The 18,333-nt window shown below is 37.5% G+C and overlaps 1 protein-coding gene across 6 annotated transcripts in view; it reads right to left on the bottom strand.

Moving 5' to 3' along the window:
• TLN2 (talin 2) overlaps nucleotides 1–18,333 on the bottom strand; it is a 419,612-nt gene that overhangs the window by 143,972 nt on the left and 257,307 nt on the right. For all 6 annotated transcript variants that reach the window (XM_058541740.1, XM_058541736.1, XM_058541742.1 and 3 more), the window contains 3 exons: nucleotides 5,749–5,904; nucleotides 1,785–1,886; nucleotides 967–1,043 (listed from right to left, as the gene is read on the bottom strand). In XM_058541740.1, the coding sequence (XP_058397723.1) occupies nucleotides 967–1,043; nucleotides 1,785–1,886; nucleotides 5,749–5,904 (335 nt within the window). The remainder of the gene's footprint in view (nucleotides 1–966; nucleotides 1,044–1,784; nucleotides 1,887–5,748; nucleotides 5,905–18,333) is intronic.

The raw sequence follows: 18,333 nt of genomic DNA, 5'->3' as shown, positions 1-18,333 counted from the left end.
TTGAGCTTCAGTTTCCTCATCCCTGGATTGGGGATGATCGTATCGGCCTATCTCTTCCATAGGGGGTTGTTGTTGAATCAAATGAGACAGCATGTTGGACACACACAGTAAAGTGCAGACAAGAAGAGTTGTTATTAGAACGCTCTACTGAACATAAACGGAGTAGCTGAACAGGTTTCTCAACAAATATCACTTACTAGCTGTTATTTACTTTTAATAAATCTCTGTTTCTTCACCTATAAAATGAGGCTAAATTGAGACTGTTCTGAATTTAAAATGATGACGATGATAATAGCAAACACTTATTATGTGTCATGCATTGTTTTATGTGCTTTATTTGTAATTCAATCATCAAAATAAAACTTACAAGGTGGTACTATCATTATTCTCATTTTACAGATGAAATGAAGGGGGTGGAAAACATTTGTCATATCCCCAAGGCCACACATTAAAAAACAGACCTCAGATTTGAACCCAGTAACTGTGACTCCAGAGTCCATGTTCTGAACCACTTCCCTCCTCTGCCTCATGACATGTGTATCAAGTGTGGCATATAGTAAGCGTTCCATAAACAATAACTCCTCCACTGGCTAGACTCCTCCCCCAAAGGTACAGAATTAAACAGAAGCTCATTCTCCAGCCTTTGACAAAAACGGCACAGTTTATGAGATCTAAATCAGAAATGCAAAACAGGATTCATGAATGCTCACTGTGTTTAAAGATAGAGTTAAACACCACATCTTGTTCACTGTCTCCTTGAAATCCCCAGCCGCCCTCACACAAGACACCCTCAACACTGATGATGATGGTCTGGGGACCAGACTTTGAGAAGCAGGACTCATCTATATCATCCACTGTCATCTCCTCCATGAAATGGACGTCAGGGCAGCAGGCCCCAGAGCTGGCATGAGGACACCTGCCCATCTAGGGAGAAGGCAGTTCTCCAGAGCTCTTAACAAGACTTACTTTTTTGGGGAAACAGACTCTTCTAACATAGTTGACTCTTCATCACCCTCTAGTCCAAATCTATCTTTACTTTGTTTCTGAGGGCAAACAAGACAAAAAGGCAAGTCAACAGGTCTTGACGCAAGAACCTTTTAAGAGGAGCCACATAAGAAAAATATTGAGGTTAAACCAAAATTTCTTGTTTTGGATATTTAATAAGTCATGGGTGAACAAAAGCAATACTAACAATGAAAAAGAAATACATTATTTAGTATATAGATATATATAATGTCTTCTGTATGTATTATTGCACCATTTTGTATAGTTAAAATCAAGACACAGATATTAACATTATAGTAGAACTTAGTTATTTCAGTGGGCTAGATCTTAAAGCCTTAGGAAATCTGGCTATATACCTCTATAACATATCACCCCATTAAATTTGGTAAAAAACAAAACAAACAAACAAAAAAAAAACATGAAAAATGCAAAGAACCCTTTCAGACACTCAACCCAGTTTCTGTAGAGGCTGGAAAGCATATAACTACCCAGAGAGGAAGATGCGAGGGGTTAGCTAGGCTCATTCATTAGCTAAGTGATACACTATTGCTCATTACCTGGCAGTCAATGATACAAACATGAGCTGCAGCAAAATCAGAAATTCTCCTAGATATTGAAGTCAAAGACTGCACACTTCAAGCAATCTTAATGTTAAAAATTAAATTAGTAAATCAAGTACCTCACTTAAAGGGGTTTTTTTATTTTCACATAGCTACATCATCTAAACCGAGTCTTTTACTAAAGGAGTCCTGCTTTTCTATTGCATCAGTATGAAATACCTTCTTGAGGATGATGTCAATGTAGCCTGCAATCAGCTGGGATATTTGCTCTCCCTCAGTGGTTTGTACCGAATAGTAGCTTTCCTGATACTCCCCAAAATCCTGAAAGAAACAGCATTAGGAGAAATATAGCTACATTGGCAGTTTTAAAGGTGAGGAGCTCCAGTTCTGGAACAAGATGGCATAGACTCACTTTTCCCCCGCTAAATAAAACTGAACACTCTAAAATTCTTCAACAAACAATGGCAAAAAGGCTCCAAAGGCTGGAAAGGTGGACTGGTTGGGGAGGTCAGGATTTGAGGAACCACAATTTGGTGAGTTCTTGGGTTTTATTTTAGATCCCATCACCCCCAAGGCTGGGTGCTGGAGAGGCCTGAAACTTGGAACTTCAAATAGGCAGTTCCTGAGAAGTCTGTTCCCTCTGGCCATACGAGCAGAAGAGATAAAGCCCAACAGAGACCTAGTTGGGAGCCCCAACCCAGCGCCACAGCCTAAGTTGGTGCTCACTGGCAGCTGCAGAGCAGTGAAAGCCTGGACCATCCCAGCCCCTTCTCCACAACCAGGCAAACAGGTGGTCTGATCATTTAGCAGCAGTGGCCACAGTGAAGCCCTGTGTCTCTCTGCCCTCCACTCAGTGGCATAAAGAGACTCAGGCCCAGTGGCTTCTGTCTCCCTCAACAAAGGTCGCCCAGCAATAACAGGTGGCCTAGGGAAGTGCCTTCTTCCCTCAAAGACAGCACCAACAGTTTGGGCAGGAACCCCAGCAACGCCAAGAAAAAGTATCAGTCCAGAATAGCATTGCAAGGGCTCAGAAAATACATTATCATTGCAACTAAAGCCCACAAAAGTAGGCCAGAACATGACACACTAAATGTAAACATGGTGACTGTCTGCTAAAATAGAAGATATATATAAGATCAAGAGTCTCCTAATATAATAACTGAAATGTCTAGGGTATAATTGAAAATCACTATTCACGTCAAGAACCAGGACAACTACAATATGAATAAGAAAAGATAATCAACTGATGACAATACTGAGATGAATCAAATGTGGGAATTATCTGATAAGGATTTTAAAGCAACCATCACAAAAAATGTTTCAACAATCAACTATAAATCCTTCTGAAACAAATAAAAAACAGAAAATTTCAACAAAGAAACATACGTCATAAATAAGAACCAAACAGAAATTTTGGAACTGAAAAATGCAATAACCAAAGTAAAAAAAACCTCACAGGCTAGATTAAATAGCGGTCTGGAGATGGCAGAGGAAAGAATCAGTAAACTTCAAAACAGATCAATAGATTTTAGTCAATCAGAACAATAGAAAATAGACAAGACAAAACAAAACAGCCTCAGGGATCTGTGGGACAACAGAAAAAGACCTAACATCTATATCTTCAGAGACCCAGAAGAAGAGGAGAGTGTGGGACCAAAAAAAAAAAAAAGTATTTGAAACTGGCTGAAAACTTCCCCAAATTAGTGAAATACATGATCCTACAAATTCAAGAAGCTGAGCAAACCCCAAATAGAATAAATCTAAGAAATCCACACCAAGAACTTTTGAAAATTAGACACAAAGAAAAATCTTAAAAACAGCCATAGAAAAGCAACATATTATCTATAAATGAACAACAATTTGAATGACAGAAAATTTCTATTCTGAAACCACAGAGACCTGAAAGAAGTGTCATGATATTTTTCAAGTGATTAAAAAAAAAAAAAAAAGAACTGTTAACCTCAAATCCTGTATCTGGCAAAATTATCCTTCATGAATGAAAGGGAAATAAGAATATACTCAGATGAGGGAAAACTAGGAGAATTTGTTGCTAGCAGATCTACCTTTAAAGAATGGCTAAAGGAAGTTCTCCAAACATAGAGAAAATGGTAATAAAAGAAGGCTAAGAGCTTTAAAAAGGAAAGAACAATGGAATGGATAAAAATAGAAGTAAATGTAACAGGATCCTTCACCTCATGAGTTTTCGTTAATCATATTTTATGATTGAAGCAAAACTAATAATACCATGTCACATGGTGTTCAATGCATATAGAAGAAATATTTAAACAATCATACTCAAAAAGCGGGAAGTGTAAAGAGACCTAAAAGGAAGTAAGGTTTCTATACTTTACCTGAAGTGGTGCAACACTGACACCAGTAGGCTATAATTAATTTCATATGTATATGGTAATATCTAGAAAAATCAGTGATAACACTGCACAAAGAAATATGGTAAAAAACATAAATAGATCAAAATGGAACTCTAAAAAATGTTCAAGTAACCCACAGGAAGGCAAGAAAAACAGAGGAAAAAACAAACAGAGGGGATAAACGGAAAACAATTATAAAATGGTAGACTTAAGCCCTACCATATCAATAATTAGCTTAAAATATAAATGGTCTAAATACACCAATTAAAAGACAGATTGGCAGAGCAGATTTTAATAAAAAGCACAACCCAACTCTAAGATCTCTACATGAAACTCATTTCAAATATAACAATATAGCTAGGCTGAGAGCAAAAGAATGGAAGAAGATATAACATGTAAACAGTAATTTTAAAAAGCATGAGTGGCTATATCAATATAAGATCAAGCAGACTTCAGAGCAAGAAAATTTATTAGGAACAGAAGAACATAACAATAAAGCAATTTCTCCTTTAAGAACATAGAGAAATCTTAAATGTATAGGCACCAAACAAGAGAACTTCAAAATATATGAAGTAAAAACAGATAGAGATGAAAGGAGAAACAAAAAAATCCACAATTATTGTTAACTTCACTCTCAGGAATTGACAGAATTACTTAACAGAAAATTAACAAGGATATAGAAGACTGGAACACACCATCAACAGGATCTAGTTGGCATTTATAGAACATTCTTTTCAAGCACTCATGGAACATTCTCCAAGAATGATCATATCCTGGCATATAAAACCAATATCAAAATTCTAAGAGAATTGAAATCATACAGAGGATGTTCTTTGACCATAACAGAATCAAACTAAAAATCAGTAACAGAAAGATGACAGGAAAATCTCCAGACACTTGGAAATTAAATAAAGGTTAGGAATAGGAAGGAAGAAAATATTACATGTTACAAGCTTTAATCCAACTTTATACTTGAATGAAAATATTGATATTCATTCTTTTGCTTGAGGTAGTTACTGATATTTATAATTATTTATTTATTTTTTAAATAATATTTTGTTTTTAACAAAGTAGTACTTGGATCTAGTTTAAAAAGACCAATAGTTTTAAAAGGTATAGAACAAAAAAAAGCTGTCCCCTGCCTGATCCATTCGCACCTTCACTTTCCATCCCCCATACAAAGGCAACCACGTTCAACCCTTTTAGCAGTTACCTTTAGTATTTCGAAGTAACATGTTTATATTGATTTCTTGATTTTTCTATTTCAGAAATTATCCACAACTTCCTACAATGGAAGATGAGGATGTAGTTCTCTAAGTATGCACACCCATTTTTTAAGGGCCATGCAGGTACAGTTGTAACTGACTACAGGAAGAAGAAGGTATGTTTTCTGAAGATTCCTTCCAACTGGCACAAGCCTATCAATCAATACACCTTTTTTTTTTGTTTTTTCCTTCTGATGTCCTATTATGAGATTTTGCCTAGATGAAAGCTGTAAGTTTTCTTCTACGGTATGCTAGGGATGTCATCAGGAACAGAGAAAACTGAGACATCCTGTGACCAGCTCCTTCTAGTTAAGGAACTTAGACAGACTTACTTAGGGCACCAGAGAGAAGGTGGTGGCTGAAGACACCCAGCTTGCTGACGTCTCCCGCACTTCTGGACCCGTTTCCCCCCACCGGCTCACACCATCTTTCCCTCTCCATGTTGTTCTCCATGGCAAGGGAAACCCAATGGGCTTATATTTTCTCTCCTGCCCCACAACATCACCCAAGGCCATGTTGGTCCCCTTGTTGTCTTCTGCCAGTCCCTACCAGTGTGAAGCTCTTGGGCGAGGCTGCCCAGCGCTTGACCGTGGTGAGTGGCCACTCCTGCAGCACCTCCTTGGTCTTCTCGTCCACACGCATCACTGAGTCCTTGGTGATCCCCAGCAGGCGAGGCACCAGCTTGTTCTTGCCTTTCATCTTTTCCTGAAACGGGAGTACCAAGAGTCAGAGCCCTTCCTCTGAATACATCTAATTTTGGCAAGTAATCAATGATTTTGCAATGTTTTACTTGCGGTCAACCTACATACACTGTGTTTCAAAACAGACAGAGCTATTGGAAAACCGGGGCTTTGAGGCTAGGTGAATGACTCATTAAATTAAATGGATGGAACCTAAAACAGAGACATCAGAAGACAGGCAAGATGCATGCATCCTGGAGAGAAGCTGTTCAGGAGGGCAGGTTGCTCCAGAAATAGAGACTGTAACAGAAAAAAGGGATAGAACTGAGAAGATTCCCAGAGAAAAAGAAGTTAAGGTGAATTCCAAATTATCCTCACTCCCAGCAGTCAACTCAGTGAATAACAAAAGAGGGTTGATGTGGAACTTAAATATGGCTATTTAAGTTTTACTACTTTAGCTATTTAGAATTAACTAAAACTCTGCCAAAGAAGACTTTTCTCAGTACAAAGAGACACAGACCCTTTTAAAAAAATCCCTGAAATGTATTTCCATTTGGATTCTCTGTTTTGGTATTTCATTTGTATATCTATTGACTCTTAAACAATCTGTTATGATTAGTTTTACTAATTTTTTTAAAAAATAGTAATCCTGCTTATTAATTATTATTCCTACCTCACACTCACGCCAAAACAAATTCAAGATGGATTAATAATTTAGGAAGAACATATAGGTGGATATTTTTCTGATTCCAGGGTGGTAAATGACTTCCTGGGTGGGAAAAACACCCAAATTAAAAACCATAAAGGAAAAGGTTAATACCTTTAACTGCAAAATATACAGACTTTGACACATCTAAAAAAAACAGAGAGAGAGAAGTAGGAGACAAAGAAAAAAAAACCTTGTTATAAACAAAATTAAAAAGCAAATGACTGAGGAATAAATATTTACAACAAATATGATAATAAAAGACTTCATATATTGTATATGTGAAAGGTTATCATAAATCAACAAAAATAACTAGCAAAGAAAGTGAACAGAAAATGTGCTTAAAATAAAATACACAAGCAATTAGATAAATTTTTGTTTATACAAAATAGCAAAGTTGTTTTTTTTTTTAATTAATAATCAGAATTGAAGAAGGTATGAAGGGGGACCACTACTGACAGCTGTTTAAAATGGCAAAGCTTTTATGGAAGAAAATGTGTTGATCCAAAGCTTCAAAATGTTCCTACTTTTGACACAACTTGCTTTTAGAAACCTATTAAAACAAAAGTTATAAATGTATGTAAGATTATGCTACAAGGCAGCTCAATTAGAGATTATTATAGTGAAAAACTAGAAACAACCAAAATTTTCAAGAACAGAAGATTTGATAAATAAATTATGGTGTATCAAAATAATAGACTATAACTATTAAAAATAATATTATAGGAAAACATTTGCATTCATGGAAATAAATTATTCACAATATATAAATAAAAAATAAAAGCTTGTACAGCATGATCCCACATGAAATATAATTTTAAATATATATATACATACATACACACACACACACATACATACATACATATATATTTTTTTTGGTGAGGAAGATTGGCCCTGGACTAACATCTGTGCCAATCTTGCTCTATTTTTATATATGGGATGCTGCCACAGCACAGCTTCATGAGCCGTGCGTAGGTCTGCACCAGGGATCTTAACCTGTGAACCCTGGGCTGCCAAAGCAGAGCACGCGAACTTAACCACTATGCTACCAGGCCAGCCCCTAAAAATAATTTTTTAATTAAAAAATTTTAAATAAGAAAAATCTCAAATAAACAATCTAACAGTGCACCTAAAGGAACCGGAAAAAGAAGAACAAACAAAGCCCCAAATCAGTAGAAGAAGGAGATAATAAAAATCGGAGCAGAAATAAATGAAATACAGACTAAAAAAAAATAGAAAAAAATTAATAAAACCAAGAGCTGATTCTTTGAAAAGATAAACAAAATTTATAAACCTTTAGCTAGACTCACCAAGAAAAAAAGAAAGAAGGCTCAAATAAGTAAAATCAGAAATGAAAGAGGAGAAATTACAACAGACACCTCAGAAATACAAAAGATTATAAGAGAATACTATGAAGAGCTATATGCCAACGAATTGGATAATCTAGAAGAAATAGATAAATTCTTAGAATCATACAACCTTCCAAAACTGAATCAAGAAGAGAGAGAGAATTTGAATAGACCAATCACCAGTAAGGGGGTCCAAACAGTAATCAAAAACCTCCCCCAAAATAAAAGTCCAGGACAGATGGCTTCCCTGGTGAATTCTACCAAACATTCAAAGAAGACTGACTACCCATCCTTCACAAACTCTTCCAAAAAACTGAAGAGGAGGGGAAGCTCCCTAACTCATCGTACAAAGCCAACATTACCCTGATACCAAAACCAGACTAGGACAACACAAAAAAAAGAAAATTACAGGCCAATATCACTGATGAACATCGATGCAAAAATCCTCAACAAAATACTAGCAAATAGCATACAACAATACATTAAAAAGATTATACACCACGATCAGGTGGGATTTATTCCAAGGATGCAGGGATGGTTCAACATCTGCAAATCAATCAATGTGACACCCCACATTAATAAAATGAAGAATAAAAATCACATGATCATCTCAATAGATGCAGAGAAAGCATTTGACAAGATACAGCATCCATTTACGATAAAAATTCTGAATAAAATGGGTATAGAAGGAAAGTACCTCAACATAATAAAGGCCATATATGACAAACCCACAGCTAATATTATCCTCAATGGTGAACAACTGAAAGCTATCCCTCTAAGAATAGGAACCAGACAAGGATGCCCACTCTCACCACTCCTATTTAACACAGTATTGGAAGTCCTAGCCAGAGCAATCAGGCAAGAAAAAGAAATAACAGGGATCCAAATTGGAAAGGAAGAAGTGAAACTGTCACTATTTGCAGATGACATGATTTTATATATAGAAAATCCTAAAGAATCCACCAAAAAACTTTTAGAAGTAATAAACAAACACAGTAAAGTTGCAGGATACAAAACCAACATACAAAAATCAGTTGCATTTCTACACACTAACAACAAAGCAGGAGAGAGAGAAATTAAGAAAACAATCTCATTTACAATTGCAACAAAAAGAATAAAATACCTAGGAATAAACTTAACCAAAGAGGTGAAAGAGCTGTACACTGAAAACTATAAAACATTGCTGCAAGTAATTGAAGAAGACACAAAGAAATGCAAAGATATTCCGTGTTCTTGGATTGGAAGAATTAACATAGTTAAGATATCCATGCTTCCTACAGCAATCTATAGATTCAACGCAATCCCTATCAAAGTTTCAATGCCATTCTTCACAAAAATAGAACAAAGAATCCTAAAATTTATACAGAACAACAAAAGACCCCGAATAGCCAAAGGAATCCTGAGAAAAAAGAACAAAGCTAGAGGTACCACATTCCCTGATTTCAAAATATACTACAAAGCTACAGTAACCCAAATAGCATGGTACTGGCACAAAAACAGACACACAATTCAATGGAATCGAGAGCCCAGAAATAAACCCACACATCTATGGACAGCTAATTTTCAACAAAGGAGCCAAGAACATACAATGGAGAAAGGAAAGTCTCTTCAACAAATGGTGTTGCGAAAACTGGACAGCCACATGCAAAAAAATGAAAATAGACCATTATCTTATACCATACACAAAAATTGTCTCAAAATGGTTTAAAGACTTGAATCTAAGACCTGAAACCATGAAAATTCTAGAATAAAACACAGGAAGTACACTCTTTGACATCGGTTTTAGCAACATATTTGCAAGGACCACGTCTGACTGGGCAAGAGAAACAATAGAAAAAATAAATGAATGGGACTACATCAAACTAAAAAGCCTCTGCACAGCAAAGGAAACCATCAACAAAACGAAAGGACAGCCTAACAATTGGGAGAAGATATTTGCAAACCATATATCTGAGAAGGGCTTAATCTCCAAAATATATAAAGAACACATACATCTCAAAAACAAAAAAACCAACAACCCAATTAAAAAATGGACAAAAGATCTGAACAGACGTTTCTCCAAAGAAGATATACAGATGGCCAATGGGCACATGAAAAGATGTCCAACATCATTAACTATCAGGGAAATGCAAATCAAAACCACAATGAGATATCACCACATCCATCAGAATGGGTATAATTAACAAGACAGGAAACAAGTGTTGGAGAGGATGTGGAGAGAAGGGAACTCTCATACACTGCTGGTGGGAGTGCAAACTGGTGCAGCCGCTATGGAAAACACTATAGAGATTCCTCAAAAAATTAAGGATAGAACTACCCTACAATCCAGTTATTCCACTGCTGGGTATTTATCCAAAGAACATGAAAACACCAATGCATAAAGATACATGCACCCCTGTGTTCATTGCAGTGTTATTCACAATAGCCAAGACTTGGAAGCAACCTAAGTGCCCATCAAGGGATGAAGGGATGATGAAGATGCGGCATATATATACAATGGAATACTACTCAGCCATAAGACACGATGAAATCCAGCCATTTCTGACAACAGGGATGGACACTGAGGGTATCATGCTAAGTGAAATAAGTCAGAGGGAGAAGGTCAAATACCATATGATCTCGCTCATAAGTAGAAGATAAAAACAACAACAAACAAACACACAGAGTCAGAGAGTAGACTGATGGTTACCAGAGGGGAAGGGGGGAGGGAGGAGGTTAAAGGGGATGATTAGGCACATGTGTGCGGTGATGGATTGTAATTAGTGTTTGGGTGGTCAACATGATGTAATCTATGCAGAAATAGAAGTATAATGATGTACACCTGAAAATTATACAATGTTATAAACCAGTGTTACCGAAATAACAAAAATTAAAAAAAAAATTTAAAATAAAATTTCACTACATGAAAAAATGGTGGCAATGATTATCTCAAGTGATTTGTATTATTTTCTTGTGTTTTTCCTTATTCCCCAAATTTCACTTAATGCAGACGTATTTCTATTCTTGCCAAGAAAAAAATGCTTTGCAAATAATACTTGGTGAAACCTACCAATACCTAAATCACTATTGTAAGAGGAATACACATACAAATTTGCACAAATCAAGTATGTATGTATATGTGGGTGTGTGTACAAAGGGATTTAAAAACAGAGGCAGGAGTATGCTAGATATTTAAATATTATTTATGCATTTTCAGAACATCCCTCAAAAGTTGGTATCATCACCACCACCCCCATTTTGTAAATGAAGGGACCAGCAACTCGCTCCTGACAGACAGCAGTGAGTGGTAAAGCCACTATTCGAACATAAATTTGATTAGGTCAAAAATATTTGACTTCAAAAGCACAGACTGTCTACTACAGTATACTTCTGGTGGAAGCAGAGAAAAAGCAAAAATACCCCTGCAGCCCCTGAGGGCCTTTCATAACCGTGAGAAGGTGAGGGTCACAGCTCAGCTCCAGCGTCCTCCCAGGAGGCAGAGATAACCGCATTAGCACTCAGTGTGGGTGTCTAAGGAGGGGAATATGGCACTGTAAGAACCTCTCAGTCCATAAACAACACTGAGGAGACTCAGATTCTTGGAACAAGAGGCTGGTTCCACAAGAGGTAAAATCAGTGCAGGGTAGACGATGTCAGTTAGTCTAATTCGGCTTCAGTAGCCACACAGATATTTAGGTGGAGAGGCTCTAGGCAGCTAATTTAGTTACACAGGGTTGACACCCACCCAGCTGCTGGGACCAGAACAGGGATCAGAAATAAAATATGGTTTGCAGCTGCTGCCTTCATCCTTTCCCATCTGCACCTCCTCAGTGAGGGGCTTTGTGGCGAGGGAACACAGGATTGTGACAGATTGCCCTGACTCTTGTCGAGATCATTCTGGCCCAGGAGAGGAAGCCACAGTGAACCAGCAAACGACTTGCAGCAGGCATTCCATCAGGTCACAACTGGGGGAAACAGATATAAGGAACCCAGAAAATGCTGAAACTCAGCAGCAGAGACCACCATCAAGGGATAAAATTATTTCGGCACCTACCCACAAAACACAAAGCAGCTGGAGAAAGTTAAAAGAGCAAACGGCTTAGCTCTGTGCTAGCCATGTAGGGTCTTCCCTACCTGCCTTAGACCCTCAGTGGCTGAGTGCACATGTTAGGAGAGGGTCTCGAGGTAATAAAACTCCCTCTTCCTCCATTTATCTCATCTCAGTCCACACCACATCTCTCCTTTCCAACCTTCAACTACATAGATCAGCATCATTTTCATCTGCAGGAGAAAAAAGCAGGCTGGGCAGCCTCCAGTGAAGACCTGTCTCGCTCATGCACACACACACGCAGACACTGTATCTGCGATTTTGCCAGCTACACAGAAACTTCTCTCTCGAGGTGGTCCTCATTAGGTTGGTTTTGTTTAGAAGATGTCTCTAGCTTGCAAGATTTAGAGGCAGGAGAATGTGTGCATTCTACCTAGGAGAGGCAGGGATCCATTAATAAGCCCTGTCCCTCCTCTTTCAAGCACATCTCAACCTGTGCGGGTTGAGCCCTGGCGGCTGGCTGTGATCAAGCCTTCTCTGCCTCAGGCTCTTACAGGTGTGGAGATCGGCTGATTCTTACATCACCTGTGCCTTCTATCTGAGATTCAGAATTGGGTAGAGGGATGTAAGTGGGCTGAGCTTTTGGCATGCTTTGGCTGTATGTCCCCGACTTGAACATGGCCTAAGCCCACGATCCAGCTGTGCTCACCAGAGTTCTATGTTGGCTTGGTGCCAAAGTGCTGGCTCCTGTGCTTGGCTGTGTCATCATTCACTTCTTTCTCTTAGTGGCATGGCAAAAAGGGATGGCTGCTCAACAGCAAAACTGGATGTAAAGACTCAGTTTATTAGCCGTTTCTCTCTCTAAAAACAATTGGCAATCCATTTTGATTTAACTCGTGATTCTGAGATGCTCTGAATGCCCTCTGTGATCCTTTTACAGCTCAGGAGAGAAGAGGATCAGTTCCACAGGTATCCCACCTCACGGCTGTGGTATGACTGCAGAGTAAGTTCATAGGCAAATTTAGAAGGCAGAAGATTTACACAATGATTTTTCTGGCATGAAATAAGATCCTTTGCAGTTCATGGGAAATGCCTTACCATTGCTTATGGGGTTTTGATTAGCATATCAAGATAAAATTTTTAAAAAAGTCAATGAAAGAAGAAGACGGTAGACATTTATAACTTTCATTTATTGAGATCGTATATGGGACAGTTCCCTTTTCTATATTATCTCATTTAAACCTTATAAAAAGTCACAATTTTATAGGTGAGCAAACTGAGGCTTAGAAATGGAAGGTAAAGTAACTTTTCTAAGGTCAAACTAAGTGGCAAAGCCAGAATTCAAACCCTGGTCTTTCTTTTCAAAGCATATGTTCTTAGCCACTGATGATAATGCCACATAATGCTGTTCCCTGTGGACTCATCATACAGCCTCCAGACATTTTCTATATCGGGGTCAGCAAGCTACGGCTGATGCTAAACTCAGCTTTTTGCCTGTGTTTTTATGGCCTGAGAGCTAAGAGTCAATTATCTACTTTTTTGGGTGAGGAAGATTGGTCCTGAGCTAACATCTGTGCCAATCCTCCTCTATTTTGTATGTGGGACACTGTCACAGCATGGCTTGATGAGTGGTGTGTAGGTTCGCACCTGGGATGTGAATCCACAAAGCTCGGGCTACCGAAGTGGAGCGAGCGAACTTAACCACTACGTCACCAGGCTGGCCCGCAAATTATCCATTTTTAAATGGTTGAAAAAAATCAAAAGAGGAATAATACTTCATGACATATGAAAATTATATGAAATTTTCAGAGTCCATAATTAAAGAAATTCAGAGTCCATAAATAAAGCTTTACAGGAACATAACCATGCTTATTCATGTACATATTGCCTACAGCTGCTTTCAAGCTACGAGGGCAGAGATGAGTAGTATGGCTAGCAAAGCCTAAGATATTGACGATCTGGCCCTTTACTGAGAAAGTGTGCCAACCCCTGGCTCTACATCATGGAGGCTAAAAGCCAATTAAAAGTTGGACGACCCAAGGGCCAGGGATTAGGGAGATGTGGGAAGGGTTAAGGGGCTGGGATAATCTAAAATTTATCAAATATCCTTACTTACATTATGTTTAAGTCCTTGATACATTTGTTTGCATACATTAGCTTACTTAATCTTCATTAGAGCTCTGTAAGGAATGATCCTTCCCATTTGTCAGATGAAGAAACTGAGGTTTAGGGAGGTTAGGGATGTCTCTCAAAGCCATAGGAGTTTCTGCTATTTCTCACACAGGTGTATATTGGCATACTGGATTCTAGGCTAATCTTCCTGATTCCAGCACCCAAGAACTTTCTATTTAACAGCACAAAGTATAATGCTCTGAATATTAGGACAAAAGGTTCATAGACATAGAAGAAAATATGATGGAAGCACCTACAAACACATCAAACTAGTTCTCTCAGAATATCTCTGACTAATTTCAAGGCCATGCTGTATGATTAAGTGTGCTCAATATCAATATTTAAATGTCTCAAATTATAATTTCATTGACTTATTTAACTTAGAATTTTTAATAGTCCATATAAGTAGTAAATGAGAAACTAGAATCACTCACTTTTAACTTACTTCCTAAATTATGCCAATAAACCTCCTTTATAATTTAACAGTATACTCAGGTTGGGGGTCTAGAGAAATCTGTTATTTATGCCTTTAAAAAAACTTACTAGGGGCCGCCTGGTGGCATACCTGTTAAGTGCACATGCTCCGCTTTGGCGGCCCAGGGTTCGCAGGCTCAGATGCCGGGCGTGCACCGGCGTGCTGCTTGTTAAGCCATGCTGTGGTGGCATCCCATTTAAAGTAGACGGAAGATGGGCACAGATGTTAGCCCAGGGCCAGTCTTCCTCAAGGGAAAAAGGGGAGGACTGTCATCGGATGTTAGCTCAGGGCTAGTCCTCCTCACAAAAAATAAATAAATAAAAATAAAAAAGAAAAAAACTTACTATCCCTTAGCCACACAATTTTTTGTGTGTTCTCTTCTGCATATGATCTGTTTATTATATATTCTAAACGGTTGTGCTTATTAACACACACACGGGTTATTTCATACTGTTCACGTCTCGTAACTTTACTGAATTGTCTAAAAATTAATGTAACTGCATATATTGTTAGAACATGTACAGGGATCTGTCGGCTGAAGACTACAAATTGTTAATGAAAGAAATAAAAGAGGATCTAATACCATGTTCATGGACTGAAAAATGCAACAAAGTACAGTTATCAATTCTTCCCAAATTGATCTATAAATTTAACGCAATTCCTATCAAAATCCCAGCAAAGTTTTTTGTAAATACAGACAAGCTTATCCTAAAATGTCTATGAAAAGGAAAAGGACCTACAATGGCTAAAATGATTTTGAAAAAGAAGGAAAAAGAGAAACACTCAACTTGATTTTAAGGCTTCCTATATATAGCTAAAGCGATCAAGATATTCTGATACTAGTGGAGAAACAGACACACAGATCATTGGAACGGAGCAGAGAACCCAGAAAGAGAGCCACAGAAATGCGTTCAAATGAATTTTGATAACGATACAAAAGCAGTCCAATGGAGGAAAGACAGCTCTTTCAACAAACAGTGGTGGGCAACTCGACATCCATAGGCCAAAAAAACCCTCGACCTAAACCTCACGTCTTATATAAAACTAACTCAAATGGATCATACACCTTTCAATGTGCAACTATAAAACATTTGGAAGAAAACATAGGAGAAAATCTTCAGAGCCTAGACTTACACCAGAGCTATGAGCTACGTTCTTAGACATAACACCTAAAGCAACATCATACAAGGAAAAAGTGATAAAATACCCTTCATCAAAATTAAGAACATTTGCTCTGTGAAAGACCTTGTTATGAGGAAGAAAAGATAAGCTATGGACTAAGAGAAAATATTTGCAAACCACATCTAACAAAGGACTTGAATCTACAATACATAAAGAACTCTCAAAACAGTAAAAAAAAAAAAAGATCTAATTAGAAAATTGGCAAAAAAGATGAACAGACATTTCACTGAAGAGGATATACAGATGGCAAATAAGCACATGAAAGATGTTCAAAATCATTAGCCATTAGGGAAATGCAAATTAAAATCACAATAAGATATCATTAAACACCTACCAGAAAGGCTAAAATAAAAAAAAAACGATAATACCAAATTCTGGAGAGAATCAAAAGAAACTGGGTTAATCATACATAACTGGTAAGAATGTAAAATGGTACAGTCATTCTGGAAAATAGTTTGGGAGTTTGTTGTAGTGCTAAACATGTTCTTACCATATGGTCCAGCAAATGCACTCTTGGGCACTTATTTCAAAGAAATGAACACTTACATTCACACAAAAACTTATACATGAATGTTCATAGCAGCTTTATTCATAACAGGCAAAGACTGGAGACAACCCAAATGTCCCTCAGTGATGAATAACTAAACAAACTACGGTACATCCATGCCATGGAATACTATTCAGCAATAAAAATGATGGACTATTGATATATGTGACAACTTGGATGGATCTCAAGGGAATTATGCTAAATGAAAAAAATTTCAAAAGGTTATATATTGTTTGATTCCATGTATATAGCATTCTTGAAGTAACAAAACTGAGATGGACAACAGATTAGTGGTTGCCAGGGTTTAAGGACCAGGGTATGAGAGTCAGGGGTGGGGAGGAGCAGGAAGGGGCGGGAGGTGTATATGGCCATAAAAGGGTAGCACAGGGGTTCTTTGTGGTGATGAAATAGAGTTCTACATCTTAACTATGGTGGGGGCTACGTGAATCTACACAAGTCATAAAGCTGCATGAACTAAACACATACACAAATGAGTACATATAGAACATGAAATCTGAGTAAGGTCTGTGAATTGCACCAATGTTAATTTTCTGGTTGTGATACTGTACTATAGTTACCACCGGGAGAAACTTGATGAAAGGTACAGGAGACCTCTCTGCATTATGTTTTTAACATCTTTATTGAGATATAATTCACATAATCATATAATTTACCCATTTAAAGTATACATTCAATGGATTTTGATATATTTACAGATATGGGCAACTATCACCACAGTCAATTTTAAAGCATTTTCATCACCTCAAAAAGAAATCCTGTACCTTTACCTATCATTCTTCTACCCCCCACCACCCCACCCCACTCTTCAGCAACCACTAATCTACTTTCTGTCTCTATAGATTTGTGTATTCTGGACATTTCCTATCAATGGAATCATACAATATGTAGACTTTTGTGACAGGCTTCTTTCACCTAGCCTAATATTTCCAAAGTTCATCTGTGCTATAACACGTAGCAGTACCCTTCATTTCTTTTTATGGCCAAATAATATTGCACTGTATGGATACAGCACATTTTGTTCATCCATTCACCAGCTGATGGACATTTGGGTTGTTTCCACCTTTTGTCTAAACGCTGCTATACACATTCATGTACAAGTTTTTCTGCGGACATATGCTTTGAATTCTCTTCGGCATATATCCCTGGGAGTGGAATTGCTGGGTCACATGGTATCTCTATGTTTAATTGTTTGAGGAACCACCAGACTGTTTTCTAAAGGGGCTGCACCATTTTCCATTCCCACCAGCATGTATGAGGGCTCCAATTTCTCTACATTCTCACCCACACTTGTTAGTATCTGACTTTTTGATTCTCTGTATTATTTTTACAACTTCCTGTGAATCTATGATTACTTCAAAGTAAATAGTTAAAAAATGATTCTGTATGTATTGTTATAAGACAAATAATCATAGCAAAAAGGAATAATAATTCTGCTCATTTCCTAAAGTTATGTTTTTTTTTTTTTTTTTTTTTTGCTGAGGATGATTAGCCCTGAGCTAACATCTGTTCCAATCTTCCTCTACTTTATATGTGGGTCGCTGCTACAGCGTGGCTGAGGAGTGGTGTAGGGCTGCACCCGGGATCCAAACCTGTGAACCTGGGTCGCTGAAGTGGAACACACCAAACTTTAACCACTACGCCATGGGGCTGGCCCCATGAAGTCATGCTTTTTAAAAACATTTTTACATCTTCTCCAGAACTTCCAAAATGATATTAAAGAGTAATGAGATGTTAAAGAGTAACTTGTTCTGATCTCAATTTTTATAGATTTCTCTCTAGCATTTCTCTATTAGTAGGATACTGATAATAGGTTTGAAACACTATCAGGTTGAGGAAGTACACGTATATTCCAGCGTTTTAAAGAAATTTTTATAAGGAGTAGGTGCTGAATTTTATCAAACATCTCAGTGGCTTTGTATAAAATGATCATATTATGCCATCTTTTCTTTTCCAGCTTTATTGAGATGTAATT

Source organism: Diceros bicornis, chromosome 5 (assembly GCF_020826845.1).
Source record: "Diceros bicornis minor isolate mBicDic1 chromosome 5, mDicBic1.mat.cur, whole genome shotgun sequence".
Taxonomy (NCBI): domain Eukaryota; kingdom Metazoa; phylum Chordata; class Mammalia; order Perissodactyla; family Rhinocerotidae; genus Diceros; species Diceros bicornis.
The sequence above is the reverse complement of the archived record's forward strand: the minus strand, read 5'-3'. Positions and strand labels throughout refer to the sequence as shown.